At 41.8% G+C, this 27,216-nt stretch overlaps 1 protein-coding gene across 2 annotated transcripts in view; it reads left to right on the top strand.

Moving 5' to 3' along the window:
• The window catches only part of Uggt1 (UDP-glucose glycoprotein glucosyltransferase 1), a 109,621-nt gene that overhangs the window by 35,913 nt on the left and 46,492 nt on the right, over window positions 1-27,216 (top strand). Inside the window, exons 13-25 of one of the 2 annotated variants that reach the window (XM_055606682.1) lie at window positions 1,227-1,377; window positions 4,325-4,444; window positions 5,903-5,988; window positions 11,509-11,644; window positions 13,012-13,143; window positions 15,686-15,850; window positions 19,788-19,908; window positions 21,676-21,774; window positions 22,520-22,543; window positions 23,006-23,100; window positions 25,280-25,486; window positions 26,159-26,290; window positions 27,038-27,168. In XM_055606682.1, the coding sequence (XP_055462657.1) occupies window positions 1,227-1,377; window positions 4,325-4,444; window positions 5,903-5,988; window positions 11,509-11,644; window positions 13,012-13,143; window positions 15,686-15,850; window positions 19,788-19,908; window positions 21,676-21,774; window positions 22,520-22,543; window positions 23,006-23,100; window positions 25,280-25,486; window positions 26,159-26,290; window positions 27,038-27,168 (1,599 nt within the window). The remainder of the gene's footprint in view (window positions 1-1,226; window positions 1,378-4,324; window positions 4,445-5,902; window positions 5,989-11,508; window positions 11,645-13,011; window positions 13,144-15,685; window positions 15,851-19,787; window positions 19,909-21,675; window positions 21,775-22,519; window positions 22,544-23,005; window positions 23,101-25,279; window positions 25,487-26,158; window positions 26,291-27,037; window positions 27,169-27,216) is intronic. The other variant, XM_055606691.1, reaches the window with a different exon arrangement.

Here is a 27,216-nt window from a genome sequence, read left to right as displayed (position 1 = left end):
CCCATTTGTGTTATAATAGATCTACTGATAAGTTAGTAAAGTGAACATTTAGAATATTGTTCATCATGTATCTTTATTGAGTAAATTAAAAAAATAATTCAGATTATTGCAAACTAAGAGGTTGATTGTTACAATCTTAAATAATACAGAGTATAAGGAATAGAGTATAATACAGAGTATAATTAAATACAAAGTATAATTCAGACTATAAATAAAGTTCCAGTCACCTTGTTAGCTTCTCATCTCTTCTGCTCCCAGTAGACTTTTCTATTCTCATCGTGTGTGTGTGTGTGTATACCTGTGCCTGATAGTAGAACACACATTGAAGATATAATGTGCTCTCTGTGTTTTTAAATTTTAAGATAATTATGGATTCATATGGTGTACCTCCATTCAGTCCCTGGAGTCCATATAAAGGTGGAAGGGCAGAACTGAATCCACAAAGTTTTCTTTTGATCTCACATGTGCAGAAGCACATACATATACAGTAAATAAGTAAATTTATTAAAAACAAAACAAAACATGTGGTATAGGGCTGGGAGCTTGCTTAGTCATTGAAGTGCTTGGGCCCTGAGATCCTACATAAAATGCTAGGTTTTGTGGCACACACAGTCCTACTACTGGGGAGGTGGAGACAGGAGGATCCATGGAGCATTCTGGCTAGCTAGTCTTGCTGGATCAGTAAACTTCAGGATCAGTGGGAGAGAGATTCTGCCTCGAAAAATAAGGTGGAGAGCAACAGAAGATCCTAACGTTGACTGCTGGCCACCATGCTCACATACAACATGTGTATGCACATTCCTCCACCCACATATCTTGCAGTAGGAACTAGACATTGAGGGCTATTCCATTATTTATACAGAGATAACCCAAGTTTATATTGAGAGATAATTGCGCATCCACTGAGAACTTCAGTCAACAGGACCAGGAAAGCACGCCCTCCTGCTGGCCAGCATCTTCTGACAGATGAAGAGGGGGAGGAGCTCTGTTCTCTTGGATCTTCAGTTGATTTGCTTTAGCACTCAATTTTGAGCTGATAGTTTGTTTGTTTGTTTGTTTGTTTTCCATAGTAGAGCTTTCTTAAGTTTTTTTCCCCTCCTAAATCTCATCAGGCTGTGTGTGTGAGTTATATGTTGTAAATAGAATGCAGGGCTTCCGCTGCTGGGCAGGTACTCTACCCCCATGTAATTTCCAACTCTCAGCTAGACGTCCTGTTTTTCCCGCAGTCTGTTTGATACACTGAGAAATGAAGCCCGGGTAATGGAGGGTTTGCACACACTGGGAATAGAAGGCCTCTCTTTACACAATATTTTGAAGCTGAACATCCAGCCCTCTGAGACCGACTACGCCGTAGACATCAGGGGTCCTGCTATCTCCGTGAGTGCCCACTTGGAGTGGTCCTGAGGCTTTCTGCTCAGGCCCCTTACAGCTTTTTAACTTGTGTTTTATCAAAGTTTAAAAGTTTATTATGTGAGATTGTATTTTGTAATAAGATGACACACTCTGTCTGTCTGTTTGTCTCTTTCTGGGATTAAAGGCATGCACCACCACTCTGGGAATAAGATAGGTTTTCACATGCTCAAAAAAATTGTTTTTGAACCATTCTGAGGAAGAAGCATTTTTCCAGGGCTGGAGAGATGGTTCAGCAGTTAAGAGCCTATACTGCTCTAGCTGAGGACCTGAGTTCAGTTCCGGCACTCATGTGTGGTATTCTATAATCACCTGTGACTTCAGCTCTAGGGGGATCAGATAGCTCTAGCCTGTGGGCACCTGCCTTTGTGCACATACCCATACAAAACTCAAAGAATTAAAAAAAAATAATGAAAATAAATTTTAAAAGAGCATCTACTCCATCATGTTATATTCATGGGATTCAGTTGAACGTCTTGGGAAACAGTGTTTGGGCTTTCCCAGTTTTGTCTAGGTTTTCTGTGGCTTTATGACAACATGCATAATTTGAAACTATTAGTAGAGCGTATGTTCCCAGTCAGTAGCATTATTTAAGAGGACCTTATTATCTGCATGATCTCTGTGTCTCTGTCATCTATAAAAAGAATGTGGGAAATGGTGGCACTTAATCTTTCCCTTTGAAAGATTTCGGTCCAGCCTTTTTTTAGAGGCATTTTCTTGAAGAGAGATCATACCGTGCATTGGGCATGTCCATCCTGCAGCTTGGCAGCCACATGTGTCCCAGGATAAACATGGATACAGCCCAGTGTATTCATAGATATTAAAGCCTCTTTACCACCATTCTCACTTGGTGATATAACCATTGTGTGTTTTGATGCATATGGTTTGATTTCAGACAAAATGGTTTTGCTTATAAAGAATAAAGAAAATAACATAATAAAGACATTAATAACTGTAATTTTTTTATTTTCACAGTCTGGTGTGTTGGTGTTTTACATCTACATCCTTTTTTTTCCATAACTCCAATTTTATTTTCATACTCATCCCTAAGGGCTTCATTCTCCACACACTTTTTATAGATGACAAGGCCCAGATAGCTCATACAGCAAATAATAATTAAAGTCCTTTTAAATCAGGTAATTAAGAACATTTTAATTGTGTTTTTAAATTATTCATATTGCCAGGTATGGTGGCACAAGCCTTTTTAATCCCAGCACTCAGGAGGCAGAGGCAGATGGATCTCTGTGAGTTTGAGGCCAGCCTGGGCTACATAGTGAGTTCTAGGACAGCCAGGGCTACATAGTAAGACCCTGTCTCAAAAGACAAAACAAACAAACAAATTCCCATTGCTAGAAAATCTTTCATTTAACAAGCTTTTAAAAAGACTTGTAGCGAGGACGCTGTAGTTCTTTGGAGCTGGTGTACTTGCTGGTTTGAAAGGTCTTTAGCTTTATTAGGTTGATTAGACTGAACTGAGAACTGCAGATACCAACATTGTGTGAGGGTTCCCCTTGCTACGTTTTTAAAAATATATTTTTAAAATATTTACTTATTTATTTTAAAAGAACACCATTTATACTTTTATAGCTCAAAATTTAAGATATACAAAAGGTGTCTTAGTTATGGTTTCTTTTGCTGTGATGAAACACCATGACCAAAAAGCAAGCTGGGGAGGAAAGGGGTTATTTGGCTCACACTTCCACAGCACTGTTCATCACTGAAGAAAGTCAGGACAGGACTCAAGCAGGGCAGGAACCTGGAGGCAGGAGCTGATGCAGAGACCATGGAGGGTGCTGCTTCCTGCTTACTCCTCATGGCTTGCTCAGCCTACTTTCATATAGAACCCAAGGCCACCAGCCCAGGGCTGGCTCCACCCTCTGTGGGTGGGGCCCTCTCCCATAGATCATAGAAAATGGCCTACCTCTGGATCTATGGAGGCATTTTCTCAGTTGAGCTTCTCTCTTTTCAGAGAACTTTTAACTTGTGTCAGGGTGCCATAGACTAGCCAGCACGGAAGGTGTGTAGTAGTTCCCTTACTAGCCATCTTTCCTCCCAGAGGTAGCTAGCATGAGCAGTTGCCTGTGTATCCTCCCAGGGCATGCTGTACACACAACAGGAAAACTATCTTCATATTTCTTCTGCTCTCTTATCCAAACGACATGTGTTTACTGTTCATGTGTTTTTCTTTCTGCCTTCCTGTTGTTGGAGATACTGCCATTTTGGGTCTCTCTGTGCCTGTTCCCCCTTTACATGTGAGAATTCAGTTGGGATGGCTACCTGGATGTGAAGTACTTGGTAGTTCTTCAGTTTTATTCTGTCTACTTTTTTAAATGAGTGTTGCAGACACCACTATGGCCTGCGGGTTCCTGGTGCTCTATGTGTTTGCCTAGTCTTAGGTATTGACAAACTGTTAACTTTTTCCAATTTAATGAACGTTATGTTTCCTTGTGGATTTGTTGACATTTCAGTTTGAGATTGAAGTTGTATATCTTCCTTATATTAACTGACCACTTGTGATTCCTGTGTAGATTTATTATTTTTATTTGTGTCTCATTTCCTGTGGATTGCTTGATTGTTTTTAATTGTATTTATTGCTACTGGTTGTGTTGATTGCAAATAACTTTACCTATTTTATGGCTGTGTTGTAGTTACTCATTTTTCTATTCAATCCTGTGTATTTGACAACAGTCTTATTGCTTATGCTTTTGTACTTAGTGGAGACAAGGTCTTGTAAAGCTCAGGCTGCCAACTCTTTATGAACAGCTGAATACCTGATTGTCCTGTCTCTACCTCCCAAGTGCTAGGATTATGGGCATGTGCCACCATGCCCATCTACTGAGTGATTATTAAAGTCTCATTAGTGTCCTTTTCTGTCAATGGCTAATGTGCGTGCATGCTGTGGTTTTTGTTCAAGTGGGTCAACAACCTAGAGGTTGACAGCCGATACAACTCATGGCCCTCGAGCTTGCAGGAGTTGCTTCGCCCCACCTTTCCTGGTGTGATACGACAGATCAGGAAGAACCTGCATAACATGGTGAGTGAGCCCCCCGCCTGCCTCCCCCTTGCTGTCTCTTACTCTTCCGTCAGAAATGGAGTGCTCGCCTTTCTCTTTATTTGAGCACAGTGCTCAGGCAGAAAGGGCTTTGCAGCATGTTCATGTTCCGTCAGAGGGACAGCCCTCGCTCTTGGGTGACCTCGTCTATGGCTGAAGTTTTACACTGGGCCACTTTCCTAGGGCAGTTTTAGGTTTATAGAAGGGCTGTATGGGTTTTGAGATAGTTTTTGTTTAGTTTTGTTTTTTATTCAAAAGATATGTGGCTACTGCTTTTATATCTTATTATTTGTGTGTATGTTAATTGGCTTCTTTTTACTTCAAGTTACAACTTGGTCATTGGGTCAACAGATTTTTAATCTTAAATAAAAGAAAGGAGGTGACATAAACCTAGTGGGACACTTGGGAACCGTACTTGAGAAATGAATGTGTCAATACCTCACTCAGTGGACGCAGTTGTAATTCCCAGTGTGTCCTCAAGGCCATGAGGTATTTTGGTCCTTATGTTAGGACTCCTGGTGTGATACCCCCACTTGCTCTTTCTTGTGAAACATTGACTTTAATTAGGGCATTCAGTTTGTTCCCATTGCTGTGATAAACTCCGTGACCAAAAGCAAGGAAGGAGTTTATTCCCTTACAGCTGATCCTTCACTGTGAATGGAAGTTAGGTCAGGAAGTCAAAGCAGGAACTAAGCGGAGGCCATGGAGGGAAGCAGCTTACAGCTTTGCCCTCATGACCTGCTTTCCCTGCTTTCTTATACAATCTAGGATGACACTACCCACAGCGGTATAGGCTCTTCCACCCCAATCGTAAATCAAGAAAATACCCTTACAGATTGCCCACATATGGAGGCATTTTATTTTATTTGAGGGTTCTGAAATTAGTCTAGCTGTGTCAGTTATTAACAAAACAGGAACTAACACAACTGATGCATTATCACCTTGACACACAAACACATCACTATTAAACCGTAAACTTTCCTTTCTTGTCTGTTCCCATGATGTTATATTAATACCACAATATTAAACATAGCAAATCCTTGAAAGTTCCACTGTCTTTAAAAAATGCTGATGCTTTTAAAGTTCAAATTCTCTTTAAAATATCCAACATCTATTTAAATGTCTAGAGTCTCATCAATAGTAATCTCCTATAAAATAAAAAATAAATTATGAGTTTTCTGGGTTCAGGGGAAGAACCAATCACAGTCACATCAAAGCAAACTCAAATTTCTGACTGTCACCAGTGAAATCTTCTCCCACTTCCACAGTCTTTGCATGTTGAGGGTGGCAGATGCTGTTTCTACATATAAGCCTCTTATGTGTGGTTTGGTAGCATTTTGAGAGAGATTGGCCTCAGTGGTTGACATTTCATGTCATTTCTCTTGGCCCAGGAATGCTTGATTGCCATTTCATTGGTTCTTTTTCTTTTTCCTCTGACAGGTTTTTATTGTTGATCCTGTCCATGAGACCACATCCGAATTGGTTAGCATAGCTGAAATGTTTCTCAGCAATCACATACCACTCAGGTAACACTGGGTCATTTGGCTGAGTTTTGGTTTGTTATTTGGATTACATGACTGGTTTCACTAATTGTAGTATAATTAATAGTGGATTCACTAATAGCAGTTTTATCTTCTGCTTGGTAAGATGCCTGTGTCTTTTGGGACTGAGAATTTAATTTTCAACACGGAGATGCTTACCACCATTGAATTATTAACAACTAGCCGTGTAAAAATAGTTTGTGGTCTTCACTTGCTTCCTATTGGAAGGGAGTTTTCCTAGACGCTTATCTAGATAGAAAAGCTTGTTTCTGTTTCAGCAGATAGTGCTTTGCTAGTGGCTTTTGTTAGGTTTTCAAGAACTAAATGCTTTAGATTGTTACATAGCCTTCTATAGATTCTATAGATCAGACATGTTATATTGGCATGTCTGCCTACTGGACACCATGTAGCTAGGTTTCCCCTGTTTTTTTTTGTTTTTGTTTCTTCTTTTTTTTTTAAATAAATAAATAAATGAATGAATGAATGAATGAATGAATGAATAAATAAATAAATAAATAAATAAGTGTGTATATAAAACACAATACATATGTTTATGTGTTAAGATAATTTCACTTACTGTGATAATTCTTGTAATTTTACAAGTTGATAAAATTTGAGTTCCTTTTTGTCTTGTTTTGTTTTTAAGACAGGGGCTTACTATGTAGCTCTGACTGTTCTGGAACTCACTGTGTAGACCAGGCTGGCCTTGAACTCAGAGATCCACCTGCCTCTGCCTCCCAAGTGCTGGGATTAAGGGTGTGTACCTCTATACCTGCTGAAACTTGAGTTCTTAAAAATGAAGACACTAACGGAAAAAAGAGCTCCTACTAAACAAACACTCTGATGTGTTCACCACCTAATACTGACTGAATTGTGGTCTGCTTGTCTGAACGCTATCGGCCCTGTTTGTCTTCTCACAGCAAAGCTTTCGCATGCCTCTAATGGCTGTAAGAGTTTGATCAAGCACTTTAGGAAACATGGAACTGTGTGGGAAGGACCTGGGTTTTCCAGGAGCTTTGAAAAAATGAGGATTATCAAGATCAGAAAAAGCAGAGATTATTGAGTGCAATGAAATTTTCATTTATATTTGAACACCACCTGACAAATGGCGAAACATTTTGCTAAATTATAACCATAGCTATGTTTTATATAAAGGGGAATCTGGGAACATGTAAATTGGTTCATGGTGCATAGCGGACACTAACTAAACATTTGTTCAGTTGTACTGAGGGACAGGAAGATTACAAATGTAGGGGGAAAAGGCGCTTGAGCCCTGGAGAAATGAGAGGTGTCATGTGAGCATTGAAGAGGAGCCTGGCTGATAGGTAGATTTTACTTTTGGTGTGGGGAATCTGGTTCTCCCTGTGGTATTGATAAAGCTCTGGAAAGGAGGCAGACATCTCCAGGGTTATCTAGTAAGGGAGGGATCCAGGACACACAGAAGCCTCAACCCTGAATCAAGGAACTGCCCATTGACATGCTTATAGTACAGTATTCTGGAAGTCATTCCTCAACTGAGACCTCCCTCTCCCCAGGTGTAGCTATGTTTCTGTCAATATGACAAAAACTTACCAGCACAACTGACACTTTGTCAGCTTAACACACAAATATGTCACTATTAAGTCATAACATTTCCTTTCTTTTTTGTCCCAAGATCTCATGTTAATATTAATATAATATTTTAAAGCTCAGTCTAACTTTTAAAAATTATACAGTCTTTGAAAATTCTTTACTTAAAAGTTCAGTGCTGGGCTGGAGAGATGGCTCAGAGGTTAAGAGCATTGATTCTTCTTCTAGAGGTCCTGAGTTCAATTCCCAGCAACCACATGGTGGCTCACAACCATCTATAATGTGATCTGATGCCCTCTTTTGGCGTGTAGTTGTGCATGCAGATAGCAAATTCATATACATAAAACAGATAAAGCATTAAAAAAAAGTTCAATCTCAGGGTCTAGAGGGATTTTTCAGCACTTAGACCATCGACTGCTGTTCCGGAGGATCCAAGTTTGATTGCCAGCACTCACAACAGGGAGCTCACAACTACCTGTGACTGCACTCCTGTGAACATGCCCCCCTACAATGCACGTAACTAAAAATAAATATTTCTACAGATTCATTGTCTTCAAAATATCTAGATCTCTTTAAAAATCCAGACCCTTAGCTGTGAGTGTCTATAAAATAAAAAAGAGGTACATATTTCTTATTCCAAGAAGGAAGAACTAGGGAACAGTTACAGTCAGGTCAAAACAAAATCAGAATCCAACAGTGTAAGTAGCTCAGTGTCTGACATCTAGGACTCATGATTTTCTGGGCCCCAGAAGGCTTGGGCAGCCCCACTCGTTAGGTCTGCCACCCACAGCACACAGCTTTTCTTACAGACTCAGGTGAACCTCACTTCACTGTTGCGTTCTCGGTGGTCATCCCACAGAGCTGCCATCTCCAGTATGCTGGAGCTCTACTGCAGCTGAGGGCACATGTTTCTCCATTGCCACTTCAATCGTGAGGTCTCTACTGCAGTTAAGGCTGTGTCTTCACCCTTGGACTTTTAGCTTCTCACAGTGCAAGCCTCAGCTTCCTGACTCTTTAGCGCTGGGTCTCCACTGCAATTAAGGCTGCGCCTTCACCTCTGGCCTCTCCTGGCTTCTCCCTGCACCGGGCCTCAGCTGCTTTACCTGACCTGTTCATGCCTTCAAAGCAGGACCATGTGTGAGACTCTTCCCCAGCATCATATTTGGCTGTCAGCTTGGGATGCAGCCTTGGTCCTCTGTACCACAGTGTCTCTCTGCTGACCCTTCAGAAACTTTGAAGATTTTTTACCTCTGTCATGCTGGTCTCTTATTAACCACAGCTGATCTTTTAGCCTCAGCTAACATCAGTTGTCATAAGAAAGCCAAGGTTTCACTTAAGTGGTTCTGGTCTCTTGTTAATCACAGTTTATTCTTCTGCTGACCAGAAACCACATATCATAATTCAGAATACTTACATAAATAGTCCTGAGAGAGTTTTTGCTTCTCTCTGAAACTTTACAAGCCAGGCATTTCTTTCAACTATCTTATCTTCCTAGCTTTCACAGAACAGCCCATTAAACTTTGAACACTCCATGTTGTTTTCAGCCCTGAGTTCTAAACACTTCCACAATCTTCCCCAAATCTGCATGGCCATGTGTCACAGCATTACCCACTAATCCTGCTACCACTTTCTGTTTTCATTTGCTTTCTGTTGCCAAAAGCAACCCAGGGAGGAAAGGGCGCATTTCATCTTACTGCTCATAGTCCTGCATGAAGACCAGTCGGAGCAGGAGTTCCGGGCAGGAACGGGAGCAGAGAGCATGGAGGAACGCCTGCCCACTGTCTCGCTCCCCAGGGCTTACTCAGCTCATTGTCTTACACAGCCCAGGACCACCTGGCCCACACTCTCAGGAGACCAGGTCCTCCCACAGGAATCCTTCATCAGGGAGAGCCCAGAGCCCCTAGAGATGTGCTTCAGGGTGCTGGAGGATGGACGTAGTTCTTCACTTGCTTAGCTCATGGTGGTGATGACCTGCTAACCAGAGCCTGCATGCTGCTTTTTTCCAAATCTGAGCAGTTGTTACTGAAGCTTCTGAAGGTCTCTGCACAGATTTTTACATGGACAGAGTTCTGTTGGAAGGATTGCTGGATTGTGCGATGTATGTATGTGACGTCTAGAGTGTCCACACCATCTTGCCTTTGCACCAACAATGACTTGGGAATCCCCGTTGCTTTCAGTGCTTGGCCATACCAGTAGAAGTATAGTGATAAGTCATGTTTAATTTATGATTCTATAATGGTAGTGATCTTACTGTTTTATTTTGTGAGGTTCTACTCAGAAATGTTCCTCATTTATTTGTCCATATGGCCTTTTGAAGACATTACCTTGCTGTGTAGCCCAGGCTGACCTGAAACTCAATATGTAGCTTGGGGTTAACCTCAAACACCCTGTCCTGCTGCCTCAGCACTCCCAGGTGCTGGGATTACAGGTGTGCGCTACTATGCCCAGCTTCTTTAGCCTGTTTAAAAACTTTGTTGTTTAATACTGAGTATCAAGAGTCATTTTTGTATTTTGGATACCTGTTATTTTTCAGATGGGTGTTATTCAAAGGTTTGCTGCTTTTATTCAAAAGGTTTTTCTTTTCCTTCTCTTGTTAGTTTTTTTTTTTTTTTCTTCTTTTTCTTCTGCCAAAGCAGGTATCTTGTTTTGGTTCTGTGTGGGTTTGGGCTTTTCAAGGCAGTGTCTCACCATGTGGCTCTGCTTGTCCTAGAACTATGTAGACCAGGCTGGCTTTGACCTCTCTTCTGCCTCCTGGGTGCTGGGATTAAAGGCATACCCTGCCATGACTAGCTTTTATACTGCTTTAGTTATATTTAAATTTTTTTTTCTTTTTTTTAATTAAAATTTTTTAAATTCTTTATTAATTACACTTTTTCACTTTGGGGTACACTTTCCCCGTGTGGTTCCCTCCCTCCTCCCATCCCAATCTCTCCCTTCCTCCACCCTCTGCATGCATTCCCCTCCCCAAGTCCACTGATAGGGGAGGTCTTCTTTTCCTTCCTAGTCTATTAGGTCTCATCAGGAGTGGCTGCCTTGTCCTTTTCTGTGGCCTGGTAATGCTGCTTCCCCCTCAGGGGGAGGTAATTAAAGAATAGGCCAATCAGTTCATGTCAGAGACAGTCCCTGTTTCTATTACAATGGATCCCACTTGGACACTGAACTGCCATGGGCTACATCTGTGTAGGGGTCTTAGGTTATCTCCATGCATAATCCTTGGTTGGAGTATCAGTCTCAGGAAAGACCCCTGTGCTCAGAATTTTTGGTTCTGTTGCTCTCCTTGTGGAGTTCCTGTGTTCTCCTTGTGGAGTTTCTGTCCTCTCCAGATCTTACTGTTTCCCACTTCTTTCCTAAGATTCCCTGCACTCTGCCCAAAGGTTGCCCATAATCAGCATCTACATTGATAGTCTACAGGGCAATATTTAAATTTTTTAACTCCCCAATTTCTGGGGTTTAAAATGAGTTTATTTATTCTGTATGTGTATGTGCCTGCCTGTTTGTGTGTGCACCGCATATCCGCAGTATCTACAAAGGCCAGAATTGGACACCATATACCCTGAAACTGGAGTTCGAGGTGCTTCTGAGCCATCCGAGTCTGGTGCTGGGATTAGAACCCAGGTGCTCTGTAAGAGCAGCCAGTGCTCTTCATAGTTGAGCAGTTCTACTCTCTTCCAGTTGATAGGCAGAACAGAATTTCTACCTATCACTGTAGCAGTGTTCTTGTCAGTGAAGAAATAAAGACTGAAACAGGTTTATCTGGGGAAAAGACTAACTTGTTCTGTGACCCCACTCTTGTATTTGTAAATGGTGTGTGTGCCATCGTCAGCGTTGTTTAGGGTGGGGGTGAGCCAAGATTTGAGGTTAGGGCTGGACAATGGCCCCACCCACCTCCAGCTGATTGCCTTCTTTACGTGCCTCTTTTCTTCTTCCCCTCTGCAGGATTGGTTTTATCTTTGTGGTCAGTGACTCTGAAGATGTTGATGGGATGCAAGATGCTGGAGTCGCTGTTCTGAGAGCATATAATTATGTTGTCCAAGAAGTGGATGCTTATCATGCCTTCCAGACTCTCACACATGTATGTTTTTGGTCAAAATGACAAATGCTTTTTTAAGTTTGACTTACTCTAAAACAGATTACGATAGGAATATTTTGTTTTTCTGTAAAAAGAAAAAGTGAAATAAATTCTTATATGAATTATTATATTTTACATTTCAGGATTCTTTATACCTTATTGGGTCACTGATATGAATGTAATGTATTGCTGTGGGTTTTAAAAAAATCTTTAGAATTTGTTATTATGGGGTGGGCCATGTATATGCTACAGTACCTGTATGGAGGTCAGAGGACAACTTTCCAAGTGAGTCTTTTTTTCTATTATAGGGTCTAGGGATCAAACTTGGGTATCAGGCTTGTTGAGCAATTTCTTTTGCTTGCTGAGCTATAACGCTAGCCATTAGATGCAGTTCTTTAGGAGTCAGACGTGTATTATAGTACTCTGTCCTTTGGTTATTTGAAATTATCAGCCAATGCCTGTGGGCAATGTGATGTTCTCTACTTGTTTTTTTTTTTTTAAACCAGTCTTTTCTCTTTTGAGACCATCTTATGATTTCTTTTTCCCCTTCCTTGTTTCTTTTTCTTCTTCTCCCTCTTCTTTATCCTTTTCCTCCTCTTCTTTTTCTCCTCTCCTTCTTCTCCTCCCCTCCTCCTCCTTGTCTTCATCCTCCTTTTTCTCCCCCTCCCTGTCCTCCTCATCCTCCTTTTTGTCCTCTTTCTCCCCCATCTCCCCCCCCCCCTTTGCCTTCTGCTCCTCTTCATCCTCCTCTGTCTCATATAGCCAGGGCTAACCTTGAAATCACTGAGTAGCTGAGGATGACCTTGATCTCTGGGTTCTCCTGCTTTTACTTCCCCACTGCTTGTGTGCTAGGTGTGCAGCACCACACCTTGTTGCTTTCTTTCCCTCGGAGATAAGGTCTTTTTGCATATCCCAGGCTAGCCCAAGATCTGGCTCCACCTCTGTCAGCTTCCCAGTTACTGGCTCTCTCCGGCATGTTCCACCACATCTGGCTTCTGGTACTTCTTAAAGCATTTGTGATAGAATGTGTTTGTGAATGGATGAGATCTGTAGTTCCAATAATCAGGTGCAGGGGAATCTTTGTGAGTTCAAGGCCAGCCTGATATATAACTAGTTCCAGGTTAGCCAGGACTTCATGATGACACTCTGTTCTTAAAAAAAAAAAAAAAAAAAAAAGCCAAGAAAGAAAACCGTGGGGTTTCTAATCAGAGGCTCCTTATGAGGGATATTGAAATGGTAGTGTTGCTAAGAAGTTCCAGTTTAATTTTTTTTTAAAGAAGAATATTATTTTTTAATGTGTTTAGAGATTTTATCACATTTGAAATTTGGATATAATAATGTAGTTGATGACCCTGTTTTTCTTTCTTTAGATCTATAACAAGGTGAGGACTGGAGATAAAGTGAAAGTTGAACATGTGGTCAGCGTCTTGGAGAAGAAATACCCGTACGTTGAAGTGAATAGCATTCTGGGGATTGATTCTGCTTACGATCAGAACCGGAAGGTAACACATTCTTCAGAAGTTCTTATTTCTTTGGTATTTTACCTTGACTGCAGCACCAGACTGTCCTTCTTGAGTTGGGTGGTGTCTGTAGTGGGCTATTGATGCAGTTAGAATTTTAAAATGAAAATTTGAAAACAGACCGCTTGTTACTTATTTTTAGAGACAGGATCTCACTGTGCAGCCTTTGGCTGGCCTTGAGCTCACAGAGGGCAGCTATCTCTACCCTGTGAGTGCTGGGAATTAAGGCTTGCTGCTGCCACCACAACTGGCCTCACTTATCAATCTTTGAAAAGTAATTATATTTCAGAAAATAGTATATATTTTTCTAAACTTGCATGTTAACTTTTAAACTGGAAACAGTTTTTTTTTAAGATTTATTTATTATGTATACATTGTTCTGCTGTGTGTACACCTGCAAGACAGAACTGGGCACCAGATCTCACTATAGATGGTTGTGAGCCACCATGTGGTTGCTGGGAATTGAACTTAGGACCTTTGGAAGAGCAGCCAGTGCTCTTAACCTCTGAGCCATCTCTCCAGCCCCGGAAACAGTTACTTTTTCATAAGATAGTAGTTGTGCTTGTAGAAGTATGTTCTGGATAGAACCTATCAGACGTATAGAACCAGAAGGTGGTGTAGAACATAATATATACCATATTGATTTTATAGCATTATTCAGGCCCTAGATGGTATGTTTTAAAAAATGTAATACCAAACTGAGAGTGGTGGTACACACCTTTAATCCTAGCACTTAGGAGGCAGAGGCAGGTAGATGAGCTCTGAGTTCAAGGGCAGCCTGGTCTATAGAGGAAATTCCAGGGCAACCAGGATTACACAGAAAAATCCCTTATCTTGAAAAACAAACAAACAAAAAAAAGTAGAAGAAGAAAGGGAATTGCTTGTTGATACAGGTGCTTTCTGCACAAGCCTGGCAACCTGAGTGAGGCTCCAAACTCATGTAAAGTGGAAGAAGAAAAGACTTCAGCTTTTTTGGGGTGACAGAAAACCGAGTACTTTATGACCAGTTTGTACATATTTACATACCTACAACCAAAACATTATTACACTGTAAGAGGCGTTAGAAAATACTGTGCTGTACTTTTGTTTTAAAAAGGCGTTATAAGAAGTACCAGTTATAACTTAGTAAACAGGTTTTGGAGGTTGGAAGCAACTGCAAAAATCAGTTAGTTCCCTTTTGCAGTCCAGCTTAGTATGGAAAGATGTGGGAAGGATCCCTCTGCCTGCCGCAGGTAATTGGCCCTGAGAGGCCGTCTGGAGTGGGCTCTGTGGCACTTCTTGAAAGCTGCCTAGCTAGCTGGGCACTGAGCCCTCCAGGTTTCTTCCTCTGAAGAAAGCAGGAGCGGCTGAGGAGCTGGGCTGGAATCTTTCTCTTCCTCTGTTGGTGCCTGTACCAACTATGACTCTGCAGCCAATGAATGTCCAGATTTAAAGAAATGTCTGCTTGGCCCTGACTGGCTGGATATGAGTGTGAGGTGAAAAAATAGGACCAGTCAGGGAAGAGCAGTGAAATCTGGTTGAGGAAGGGAAAGAGCCCCAAGCCTAAGGAGAGGAAGTTGCTCAAAGTTCACAAAGTTCACAGGCAAGTCTGTTTCTCTATAGAGGTAAAGAAGCAGGTTTCTGTGTATCTCTGGTTGCTATAGTGACCTTGCAGCTTCTTTCTGCTTCCCAGCTGTATTCAGTTTACGGATTTCACTCAGCCCTGGGACTTAGTTTCTTTTTCAGCTACTGCTGTGTTAACAGCCTCTGGGACTCCTTTGCCCTCTGGGCTTGAGCTGGTTGTCAGTAAGCTCTGTATTGGAGTGGTGGAGAACGTACACTGATGGCCGTCGTCTACATGCTACAGTAGAAGCCCGAAGGCTGTCCGCACACGCAGACAAGCACACAGTCCCCAGTTTGTAAAGTTTTTGTTTCTTAAAATTTAGTAATTTCATTTCACATTTACCACGTAAGATATATACCACTTGGTTAAAAATTAACTTACAAAGTGGCAGATTTCCTTACTTTAAAAAAAAAATATCTTCAGTCATTTTTTTTTTTTTTGCTGTATTTTTTTTTTTAAGATTTATTTATTTGTATGTGTGTATTTGTGAATATATATGCTTCATTTGTGTGCCAGAGACCACTGAGGGCATCTGATTGATAGGAACTGCAGTTACAGGTCGTGAGCCACCACAGGAGCCACTGCGTGGGTGTGGGGAACACAGCCCAGGCGCTCTACAAGGGCAGCAAGAGCTCTTCATGGCTGAGCCATCCCTCTAGCCCTTCTTTTGTTCCTTTTAAACATTTCTTTTTAGTTATTATTATTGTGTGCGTGCGTGCGTTTGGAGGTCAAAGGACAACATTGTAGTCTGTTACACGGGTTCTGGAGATTACACTCAAGTCACCAGGCTTGCAGAGCAAGTGTCTATACTGAGTCATCCCTCAAGCCTGTTAATTTTGTTGTTAAGCAGGCATGTAAGAACATAGGTTTTCTATGTCGTGAGGGGGAGATGTCCTTTTATTTTTATCCTTTGTTTTCTAGGAAGCAAGAGGCTATTATGAGCAGACTGGCGTTGGTCCCCTGCCCGTTGTCTTGTTCAATGGGATGCCCCTTGAAAAGGAGCAGTTAGATCCTGACGAGTTGGAAACCGTTACAATGCACAAGATCTTGGAGACCACTAGCTTCTTCCAAAGAGCAGTGTACCTGGTGAGTGGTATTTTCAGGCTGCTTTGAAAGCAAATGGTTTATACTTGATATCTTCTGTAGTAGGCAGTAAAATTCTGCATTGTGCCTGGCAGGGTGACACACACCTTTAATCTCAGTTTTCAGAGGAGGCAGGTGGGTCTCTGAGTTCCAGGCCAGCCAGGCCTACTGAGTGAGATCCTGTCTCAAAAAATAAAATAAACAAAAAATTTGTCCTATTTTCCACAGGCCACTAGTAGTTGTTTAACAGATTCTAAAGTCTTATTCTAAGGAAAATACTCTTAAAACACTGAAATAGCAAATCCTGTTGGTTTTTGGATTAAGTATTCACTTTTAAAATGGTAGGAATTTCCAAGAGATTTTGTTCTGTGTGGGCAACTCTGAGGTTGGAAGGATGCTTCACTTCAAGATAAATACTGTGTAATAGTTATGGAGTGGTAATTCACAGTGTAAAGCTCAGTGTGTTTGGTTTCATTTTGTTCATTTATTTACTTGCAGCACTGGGAATGGAACTCAGGGCCTTAGACACACTAGCTTAGTCAAGTCCACCATGGACAGGTTCCTAGCTCTAAACTTAATTTCTTGAAACATACAAGTCAGTGACTCTAGAACATACACAGTTGTACAATCACCCCCTCTAATTTCAGATGACATCATCAGTGCCAGTAGGCACCATCAGTGCCTGCTCCCCCAGTAGGAGTCACAGCCCACTTTGTCCTTCTCTTAGCCACTGGCAGTCGACTTTCTGTATCTGTGGACTCGTCTCCTCTGAGCATTTCTGTAGCTGTAGAGCAGCGGTCCAGCTGCTCCCGTATTGCTGCAGTGCTCCTTCACATTTCCGCCCTCTGTCACATGATGATTTTCTCTCTAAAACTGATTTATTGTGTTAGCATAAGCTAAGGCTGACCAGGTGTTACCTTATGTTTGGTCAGATCTGAGAGGCCTGCTCAGTAACGAAGATGCTTCTCCCACTGCCCAAGAGGTTACTTTCCAGTTTCCAGGGACTGAAATCACCAAATTACTGGCTATATACTATTTACTATCCCTTTTCTTTCTTAGGGATGTATGTCCATGTGCACGCCTCCACACACACATACACACACACACACACACACACACACACACACACGATTGAAAGAGAGAAAGAGGCCCTCATAGGTTGCATTTCTTAGTTAAATACTCTTATAAGGACATGTTTGTGCACACTTTTAATCCCGTCACTCAGGAGGCAGAGGCAGATGCAGGCAGATGAGTTTGGGGCCATCCTGGTCCACATAGTGGGTTTCAGGGCAGCCAGAGTCACACAGTGAGACCCAGTATATAATTATATATTTAGGCCGGGTGATGGTGGCACATATCTTTAATCCCAGCACTTGGGAGGTAGAGGCAGTTAAATCAGTGAGTTTGAGGCCAGCCTGGTCTGCAGGGCGAGTCCCAGGACAGCCAGGGCTACATGGAGAAACCCTATCTCAAAAGAACAAGAACAAAACAAAACAAACTTTACATTAAAAAAACATCTTACTTGTTCTCTGTGTTCATTGATGTTTTTATTCTTTTGTCAACTAAAATCTGCTAGTGAACTCCTTCAGTGACTCTTTCAGTTACTATGTCTATTTTCCTTGCCTGCCTTTTTCTCCTTGACTGCCTGCCTATCCCCCATCAGTCAATGTGTGTGTGTGTGTGTGTGTGTGTGTGTGTGTGTGTGTGTGTGTTGACAGAACATTTGTGTTAGCCTAGGTTTGCCTCCAGTTGCTGGTCTTTGGCCTCAGTCTTCTGAGTAAGTACCACTAGACCTGCTTTTTTGTTTGTTTGAGACCAAGTTTCCATGTGTACTCCAGACCGTCCTTGAACTGGCAATCTTCCTGCCTCCACCATCAGAGAGTATAATAAGATTATAGGTTTGTACCACCATCTATTTTTCTTACCCCTAGTTTAATTGGTCCTTTCACATATTTTATATATTACTTATTTGGTAATCTTGAGTTTCATACTTTAGTTTCATAGCCATGTCTCTCTCTCTCTTTTTTTTTTTTTTTGAGTATATTTAATATAGATTTTTCAATTCTTTGTGTTTTAAGTCTACCATTGGAGTTTTTGAAGGAACAGTATATACTGTCCGCTTTTGTTGTTGTTTAGAATATGTGTCTATTTTTCTCTTTATTGTCTTGGTGCTTTTCTTTTGACCTTTGAGCTGTAATAACTCTGAACCTGAGCCTTCACCCTGTACGGGAGGTGCTTCTTCTTGTGCGATTTGTTGTTCTTGTAGCTGTTACCTGTTTTATAACATTCTTAAGTAGGTTCTTTGTTGTGTGTGAACTCTGAAGTACTGCTTATTTATCTTACTAATTAGCTACTAAGTGAACACATATTTTTCCAGGTTTCTGTTTGTACTGTGGTATGGCTTGAGTGCTCAGCTAGGCTGTTGATAGCTGTCCTTAGCTATGTCTGTATGGTTGGTGCTGATGGTTGAATCCTGAGCCTTGTGTATGCTAAGGAAACGCTCACTCGGCCGCACCCCAGGCCCAGCCTTCAGTTATTGCTTGCACAGACTATCAAGATTAGTTATCAGAGTCAAAGGCTCTTTTGCATGTGTGGTCCTTGGAGCATCATGCTTTAGAGTGCGTCAGAAACTCACGGCCTCTTGGAACTCCTCCTTCTCCAGCTGTTAATGTGTTTGACCAGCTTCATTTTAGCACATCTGGAGGTGTCAGGCAATTTCTCCTGATTGTGTTTGCAAGTATCCCATGGGAAAAGCTATTGAAATGTTACTTGCTCAAATGAAGAGAACCCTGCCAACTTTACATTGCTTCTTTTGGTGATCTGATGGCTTATTAAGGGTTTTATTCGTTAGAGAGAGGCAAGTTAAAATATCGTAAAGACCACATTCAGGCATTTTCTTCAGTAAAAGGGCCTCAGAATTTTTCAGGCCTTTAGCTAATATTTTTAGTTTTGGGGAAGTTTGTGTATGTGTATGTCTGTGTGTGTGTTTTCTTTACATAGACTTTTTACTCTGTTATATCTACTAAATGTCATCCTCAATAATATTTTAAATATCAAAGAACATAGATATCCTTTTAACCCTAATTTGAAACATATTGGAATTTTTTGTTACTTTAAAAGCTGATTTTTAATTTTTTTTAATTTTATTAAAAACATATTAATTAAATACTTGCAAATAAAGAACACCACACACTAAAATCAACCAGATTTGAAAATTATATGTCTCATTAAACTCCTATGTAGTTTTAGAACAGCCATCCTGAAGCTATGGAGCGTCATGTTGGAATTTGCATTTTCACTATCAGATATGTTCTTGTGCTCTTTTCCACCATCAACTCCCTGAAATCCAAGCTAGAGTTAGAACTAGGGAAACTCTTTTATAAGCAAGCATTACTGGCTTAGTGGCTTGGATGAGAGTGGTCCCTATTGGCAAATATATTTGAAAGCTTGGTCCCTAGTTGGAAGAACTGTTGGGGAAGGCTTAGGATGTGTGAAGGAAGGACTGGAGGAGGTGTGTTAGGGGGGTTCAGAAGCCCATGCTATTTTCCCAGGTAACTCTTGTTGCCTCCTACTTGTGGATAAGTGTGTGAGCTCTCAGCTACTGCTCCAGCCCCATGTCTGTCTTGCACATTGCCATGTTCCCTGTCATGGTCATGGACTCTGTGAAGCCCTAAATGAGATGTTTTGTGTTATAAATGACCTTAGTCATGGTATTTTGTCATGGCAATGTTACTGGCACCCCCAGTGTGGCTGGTGATGGAGTCATAGATACAGTGTGTGTACATACATGCTGTGCCTGCCACTGTGCTCACGTGACATCTGTCTTTAGCTGCTAACATATAAGAAGCTGTTACAAAGCTACTAACTTTGTGTCTTTAGTGAACTGTTACTGCTGATAATTCTTTACACTCCTGCTCCTCCTGCTTCTTTTTTCATACAGGGTGAACTGCCACATGATCAGGATGTGGTGGACTATATCATGAATCAGCCGAATGTTGTTCCACGAATCAACTCTAGGATTTTGACAGCTAAGCGAGAGTATCTGGATCTAACTGCAAGCAGTAAGGAGCATTTCAGTAACAATTTTTGGCTTTTGGATCTGTGCTTCATATTCTTATATTATTAGATTATAATATGAAAAGGCCCCAAATTATGATATATGCTTCCAAACTCACAGGAATTTTCTTCTAAAAAAAGATAAGTACATCTGGGTGTGATGGCGCACACCTGTGTCCCTAGAACTTGAGAGGCAGAGGCAGGCGGTTCTCTGTGTGCGTGAAGCCAGCCTAGTCTACAAAGCGAGTCCAGGACGGACAAGGCTACACAGAGAAACCCTGTCTGGAGAAATTAAAAAAAAAAAGAAAAATAAATAAACAAAATTCTAGGGCTGGAGTGATGATGGCTCAGTGGTTAAAAATACACTGATTTTGCAGGGGACTAGGATGTGGGATCTAGCTCCTTCCTCTGGTATCCAAAGGCACCAAGACACAAACATACATACACACAGTCAAAACCCTCATACACATGAAATAACAATCTTAATTTGCAAACAGTGGAGACCTAGCTGGGTGCAGGATATGGTGGTCCTTCTGTGGAGGCAGCTGGGGGAGGTCTTCGGGAGGGAGGGAACGCCATTGTATGTGGGGGGGAGAATGTGTAGCTTTTGAAGTGCTGTGACAGACCTGGGCCCTGGAGAGCACTTATCAGAACCGCAAGAATTTAATTCCTTTTTGACCTTCAGTTCAGTTCCAAGGACTCCAAGAGTGTTTCTGTCTTTCCAGCATTTTAGCTTGGGAGAATTCCCATAGAGCAGTGTGTCAGTGAAGTCCCTAACTTTAACTTGTCTTTGTCAAATGTGAGCTAATAGCTGGGAGGGCAGCCTTGCTTCGACCCTGTAGCCCTGGGCCACCCAGCTCAACAGCCTCACATTTATACAGGATCAGTTACTGGTCCAAGAAGCCATGCCTGTCTGATGACATGAGAAAGAGTAACCAGGCGGGGATGAGTACAGATCAGAAAGTTCCTCATGCCATCTCAGAGGTGGCGCCTGGGAGGAAGATGTCAGCTCTAATGAGCCCTGCAGATGCAATTCAGAAGGTTCAGGATGTGTGGAGGAGGGGTGGAGGAGGTGTGTCATGGGGGTTCAGAAGCCCACACAATTTTCCCAGTGAGCTCTCAGCTACTGCTCCAGAGTTATGCGCCACCAAACAGGGCACCATTCTTTTTGATTTGGAGTTAAGAAAAGGTGTGTGTGGGGGGGGAGAATCCCAAACAAATAAATTTAAAATGTGCCTTCAGAGAAACGTTGCTTACGCAGCATGGCAGCAGTGGCATGTGTTAGATTGTATTTCTCTCTGTGCTGTAGCGCCAGAGCTCCTGTCTGTCACTCAGCCTGGGGCAGGGGTTGGTGAAGAGGCCCCGTCATCCTGACTGTCCTCCTGGGACCGTTGCTGTCCTGGATCTTTTTCAGAAGCCATTGTCAGATTTACATAGCTGTGAGGAACTACATAAGAGCATCAACTTTAAAGGAAGGATGGTTTGTTTGGCTTTGGGACTCAAAAGTTCGATCCCATGGCCAGTTGGCTCTGATGTTTCAGAGCCAGGAGTGTGCAGTGGGACAGCTGCTTACCTATGGTGGCTGGGAAGCAAAAAGACACAGGTACCCACCCCTTCCAAGAGCCTCCCTGGCAACCCGCTTCCTCCTGCTGAGCAGCACCTAATAGACTTTGTCAGTCATGCTCCAAGCCAATTATCAGTTGGATATTTATGGTAGATTGCATTGAGGCTTATTAATTAATCATTTGTTTCACTTTTTCCTTTTTTCCCAGATAACTTTTTTGTGGATGATTTTGCCAGATTTTCTTCCTTGGACTCTCGGGACAAGACTGCTGCTATAGCCAACAGTATGAACTACCTGACAAAAAAAGGTAACCCATTTGGGCTTGTCTCGGATCCAGCATGTTTAGTATTTGCAAATGTAACTCTATCTTACTGTCCTGGGAGAGGAGATTCCATAATTTCTTTTATTAATTTTCTCTTTCAAGTGTAGAAAATACATATTTTAATATGCAATTCTGTATATCTCTTAAATATTCAAATCTTTTCTTTATAAATTTCATGCTAATCATTAAAATTGTTAGGAAAATCCCTTCATGATTCAAAATGAAAAACATAAGAAAATGATTTTGCCTACCTCTTCGCTAACATCATAGTGTTAATTTTGTTGTAGAGCTTATAAGATGAACTGGATTCTAGAAAGCCTGGTGTGATTCTTTAAAGTGATTTTCTGCAGAGTTACTTAGTTAAGCTCCACTTGTCTAAAGAGGCTGTTTTCATCTGCAGACAGGTCCTCTCCCTCTGCTGGGGCTGACCCTAGTCCCTTCCGGAACAGTTCTAGCAATGTGTGCCTCCTCCAAAGCACCCTTTGTCATTAGGAAAGCTCCTTCTGCCCTCATTCGGTCTTCCCTTGGAGCGTGTGGTTTCCTTCCTCTGTATACGTTCACACGATTAGTCCACTGGGTTTCATGCTCATGAGCTTGAGCATAGTGGGAGCTAGAGCAGACAGCAGCACAGCCTGTTAGCTATGTGTAATCTGCTGCTTCCCTGATGGCACTTAGGTAAACAAATGACCTTCTCTTTTCTTCTGTTCTTTTTTTCTTTGCCTTTATCCAGGAATGTCCTCCAAGGAAATCTATGGTAACTAAAAACTCCAGAATGTCCCTTCACTTGAATAATTAATTTATATGGTTTTAGGACCATTGTTATTCTGAATTTAATGTTGTTTCATTGTGATGTTCCTGAAACCTGTGGGCAACAGTAGAGCAGAGCTAAACAAAATAAATATTTGCAGACCTTTCAGAAAGTTGTAAATTGACATGATTGAACAGCACGCCGCGTTGCCTACATGTCTCATTGCGTGTGCTAACAGAGCCCAGGTCAAAGGACAGCCAATCAGTGCATGCTCCTAGCTTCTAACTGAGGTGTGGGGGATCGCTGCTTCCCATTAGGGGAGAAGTCTCACCGCCTTTTTACTTTCTATTTCTATCACACCAGTCATTTTCTTTTTCCTTTTGCATGTTTTTCAGAAATTATTTGGCTTAATTTTAATGTTGAAACATAGAATATTTTCTTAGTCAGTCTGTTTTTGTTTTTCTACAGATGATTCCTTTATTAGGCCAGTGACTTTTTGGATTGTTGGGGATTTTGATAGCCCTTCTGGGCGGCAGTTACTATATGATGCCATTAAACATCAGGCAAGTATCTCAGGCTCCATTCTTGGTGGGGGATTGTGGAGCACCGCTGTGTTAGTGTGGTTATTTTAGTGTTTCTAGGATTTCTTGTGTTCTTAGGAGAGATCAAAGTTCATAGCACCTAGCTTCACTTGAGGGAATAGACTTTTTAAGAGAAAACAGTGAGATCCTCAGTGTAGGATTTCCTGCATGTTCTTGCTGCAGCGATCTTGCCATGCACAGTGTTGTCAAGAGAGGCATACACATGAGGCCATAGCCTGCCAGCCGGGTGTTGTGTGCTCTGAGGAAGTAGATCCAGGCTCCCAGAGGAGTGTTTGCAAGCTGCACCACATCAGCTTGTGTGTGTGAAGAGGGCTTGAGACATTGCGGCGCTGAGTGGCTGGGAAGACATTGGTTCTTTTGGATCATTTCATTGTCAGAGGAGCAGATGTCAAGATCCTTCTTCCCAGCTGTTTCACTTTGCAGCTTTGCCTTGAAATCACATTTCTCTTTGTGTCCCTTTCTGACCTGAGCCCCAAGAAGACTGACTGAAATAAGAAGCTATCCAGGGGTTTTAATTTCACTGTGGTGCCAAGGGCCTTCAGTGTTTAAGGGACTGGGCAGGTTCCTGTGGACAGTTGACGGTTGAGCCAGGGAGTTCACAGGACTGGTGACAGATGTACACGACAGGGCTCTCTAATGTGAATGAGAAACTCCTTACGTTGCCCAAGGTGGGAACACTAAGAAGGAGAGTTCCCCAAGGTGAAATACACATTCATTTACTTAGTGTCACAGGCAAGTATGTTCCTGTGTCCATCACCCAGATTAAGAAATGATGTCAGAGCTGGGTGCAGCAGTGCGTGCCTATAATCCCAGCACTCAGGGAGGCAGAGGCAGGGGCAGGTGGATTTCTATGAGTTCAAGGCCAACCTGCTCTACAAAGAGTCTGGGAAAGCCTAGGCAACACAGAGAAACCTTTGTCTTTAAAACAAAGGTTTTAAAGACAAAGAAATCTTTTTAAAGACAAAGAAATCTTTGTCTTTAAAACAAACAAACAAACAAATAAACAAAAAGCTATCAATGAAGGCCCCCTAGTCACTGCTCCCCTCCCCCTTCTTGCATCTAAAAATCTTAGGATGTGTACTTATATTTGGTTCCTTTGCTTAACATTTTGTGAACTGACTTCTTAATTTCAGTGACTTTAGAAAACTATTTCTATTTTATGTGTATGAGTATTTTCCCTATATGTATTTATACATGTACCACATGCATGCCTGATGCCCAGGAATGCCAAAGAGGGCATCAGAGCCCCTGGAACTGTAGTTATGGATAGTTGTGAGCTCTCATGTGGGTTCTGGGAACCAGAAGAGGGTTCTCTGAAAGAACAACAAGTGCTCTTAACAGCTGAGCCATTTCTCTAGCTCCTGATCCCTTTTCCTCCCCTCCTGCACACTCACCTACTCATCTATCTGTCTGTCTGTCTCTCTATTTGCTTGCTTGTTCGTCTGTTTGTTTATGGGAAGAGACATATGTATGGCGTGATACTGAATTCAGAAGACTACTTACCTTCCACCCTATTGGTCATAGAGATTGAACTCAGCTCTTAATTGGTGGCAAGTACCTTTACTGGCTGACTCATCTCACTGGTCTGCTTACATTCTTGGTATAAGTTCTCTTCTTCCATGTGGGTTCATGTTTTGGTTTTGTTAATTTGAGAGTTTGCCTTTTACATGGAGGAGTTCCATTGTTGCTGGCATCTGAAAAGGCCATATGAATGAAGATGGATGAGCAGGAACCTGAAAAGAGGCTCGAATTCAGAAAAGATGGAATGCAGTTAGAGTATAAAATGTGCCGAGGAAAATAACACTCTTGTTAGTCTGTGATGTTTGCTATATTTAGAGAAATGAAGTTGAAAGGAAGGCTGGGGCCAGTTATACAGGACTTGGTAGACCTGACCATACATATCATCTGAATTTTATTTTGAGTGCAGACAACTACTAAAGACATTTAGAAGAGATAGTGCTGTTATGGAGTATGGCTGAGTAGCCCAGGCTGGCCTTGAACTTTCAGACATCTGTCTGACTCTCTGGCTTCTGAGTGCTAAGATCAAAGGTGTGCGCCACCATGCCTGGTCAGTGTTACTTACCTTCCTAAAGTTCATAATGTATACCTTATAATTTTTATTTCCCTTTTTTGTAAATAGAAAACCAGTAACAATGTTAGGATAAGTATGATCAATAATCCCAGCCAAGAGATAAGTTACTCGAACACCCCAGTCTTCAGAGCTATCTGGGCAGCTCTCCAAACGCAGACCTCCAACTCTGCTAAGAACTTCATCACCAAAATGGCCAAAGAGGAGACGGCAGAGGCCCTAGCCACAGGCGTGGACATCGGGGAATTCTCTGTTGGGGTAAGGCTTGCATGGCTGAGGCTAGCCTGCTCATTCATGTTTCTTCCCCGGGCTGAGGTGTCCTTTTCATGATTGAGCTTGGGGTTGCTTCTCAGTCTCAGGATATGTTCTTTGTTGAGTTCGGATCTTAGCAAATGATTCTGTCATGTTACATTTTACTTTTAAACTTGCTCTGGTTTCAGGATGCCAGGTTAAAAGTTTGTGCCACTTTGTATAATCTTTAAAAAAACAATATTTGATTTATTTATAAAGTACAAATCTAACGTACTTGTGAGTTAGAGAATCAACTTTTTTTTTCCCACTAAAAGTCCATGTTTATTCGTTGGTTTAATGTTACTTGTTTTTTGATAGTGTTTTATAGTTTTTAAATTTCTGATAAAATCATGAGTATATTGAGGTTTAGTTAGAGGAAATGGCTGTCACCCGAAATTTCCAAATTTAAAAATGAAAAAAAAAAAAAAAGTTATTGAGAACAGACTGCCAAGTAGACAAAACAATAGAAAAATAGGAAAAAGGAGGAGGGAAGAAAAGACAATGAATTAAGATGTTGTAGTATTAATTATGAAATTTCGTTATTTTCATAAAAGCACTTTATAGTTTACTCATTGTTATTATTCATTTGTATGGTTTGCTTAATAACAGTGACTTTCCTTAAAAATGATTACTTCCTAGGGCATGGATGTCAGTCTTTTTAAAGAGGTCTTTGAGTCTTCCAGAATGGATTTCATTTTGTCTCATGCCCTGTACTGCAGGGATGTTCTGAAGCTGAAGAAGGGACAGCGAGTGGTGATCAGCAATGGAAGGGTGAGGACTTGCAGGACTGCAAGCCTGCCTCCCATCCTCTAGCTATCTTGCCCCTTGAGACTGCTGTGGTCTACACTAGAGCTGCCTCCTGGTGGCTGACAGCTTCTCAGTGCTGGTGCAGAGAGCTTGTCCTATTAGGCCAAGAGCGCGCTTCTGATGCTGCCCCGCCCCGTGGGGCTTCTTCCTTTCTGTTTGTGTCTTGGCACTGGAGGTAGTGAGTGTGGGCCTCTCAGGACTCACAAAATAGGCCTCACTGCTGTTTGCTGAGAACACTGCTGTTTCATGTCAGCTTAGAAAGTTAACACTAAACACGAGTCCCTGCTGTGTGAGGTGTAAAGGGTAACAGCTGAGAACACTGCTGTTTCATGTCAGCTTAGAAAGTTAACACTAAACACGAGTCCCTGCTGTGTGAGGTGTAAAGGGTAAACATTCACTTTCTTTTTTTCATTCTTTATTAATTACACTTTATTCATTCTGTATCCCCCCTGTGGTTCCCTCCCTCCTCCCATCCCAATACCTCCCTTCCTCCACCCTCTGCATGCATGCCCCTCCCCAAGTCCACTGATAGGGGAGGTCTTCTTTTCCTTCTTCTGATCTAGTCAGTTAGGTCTCATTCACTTTCTTATTTTATTCATTTCACGTAAGATGTGCTTCAGGGCAGGAGTTGTCAACTGCTTGGGCTGGCGAGGCTTCTCAGCAGCCGGTGACCAGTGCTGTAGCTCTGCCTTCCTCTTCCTTACCTCACAGATCATTGGGCCGCTGGAGGACAGTGAGCTCTTTAATCAAGACGATTTCCACCTCCTAGAAAATATCATCTTGAAAACGTCGGGACAGAAAATAAAATCTCATATTCAACAGCTTCGCGTAGAAGAAGACGTGTAAGTTTTTATAATTAGTAACTAGTTGATTGATATAAATAATAAAAC

The sequence above is a fragment of the Psammomys obesus genome, unplaced genomic scaffold (assembly GCF_907164565.1).
Source record: "Psammomys obesus unplaced genomic scaffold, mPsaObe1.curated_primary_1811, whole genome shotgun sequence".
NCBI classification, from domain to species: domain Eukaryota; kingdom Metazoa; phylum Chordata; class Mammalia; order Rodentia; family Muridae; genus Psammomys; species Psammomys obesus.
This window is presented reverse-complemented; position numbering and strand designations above follow the sequence as displayed.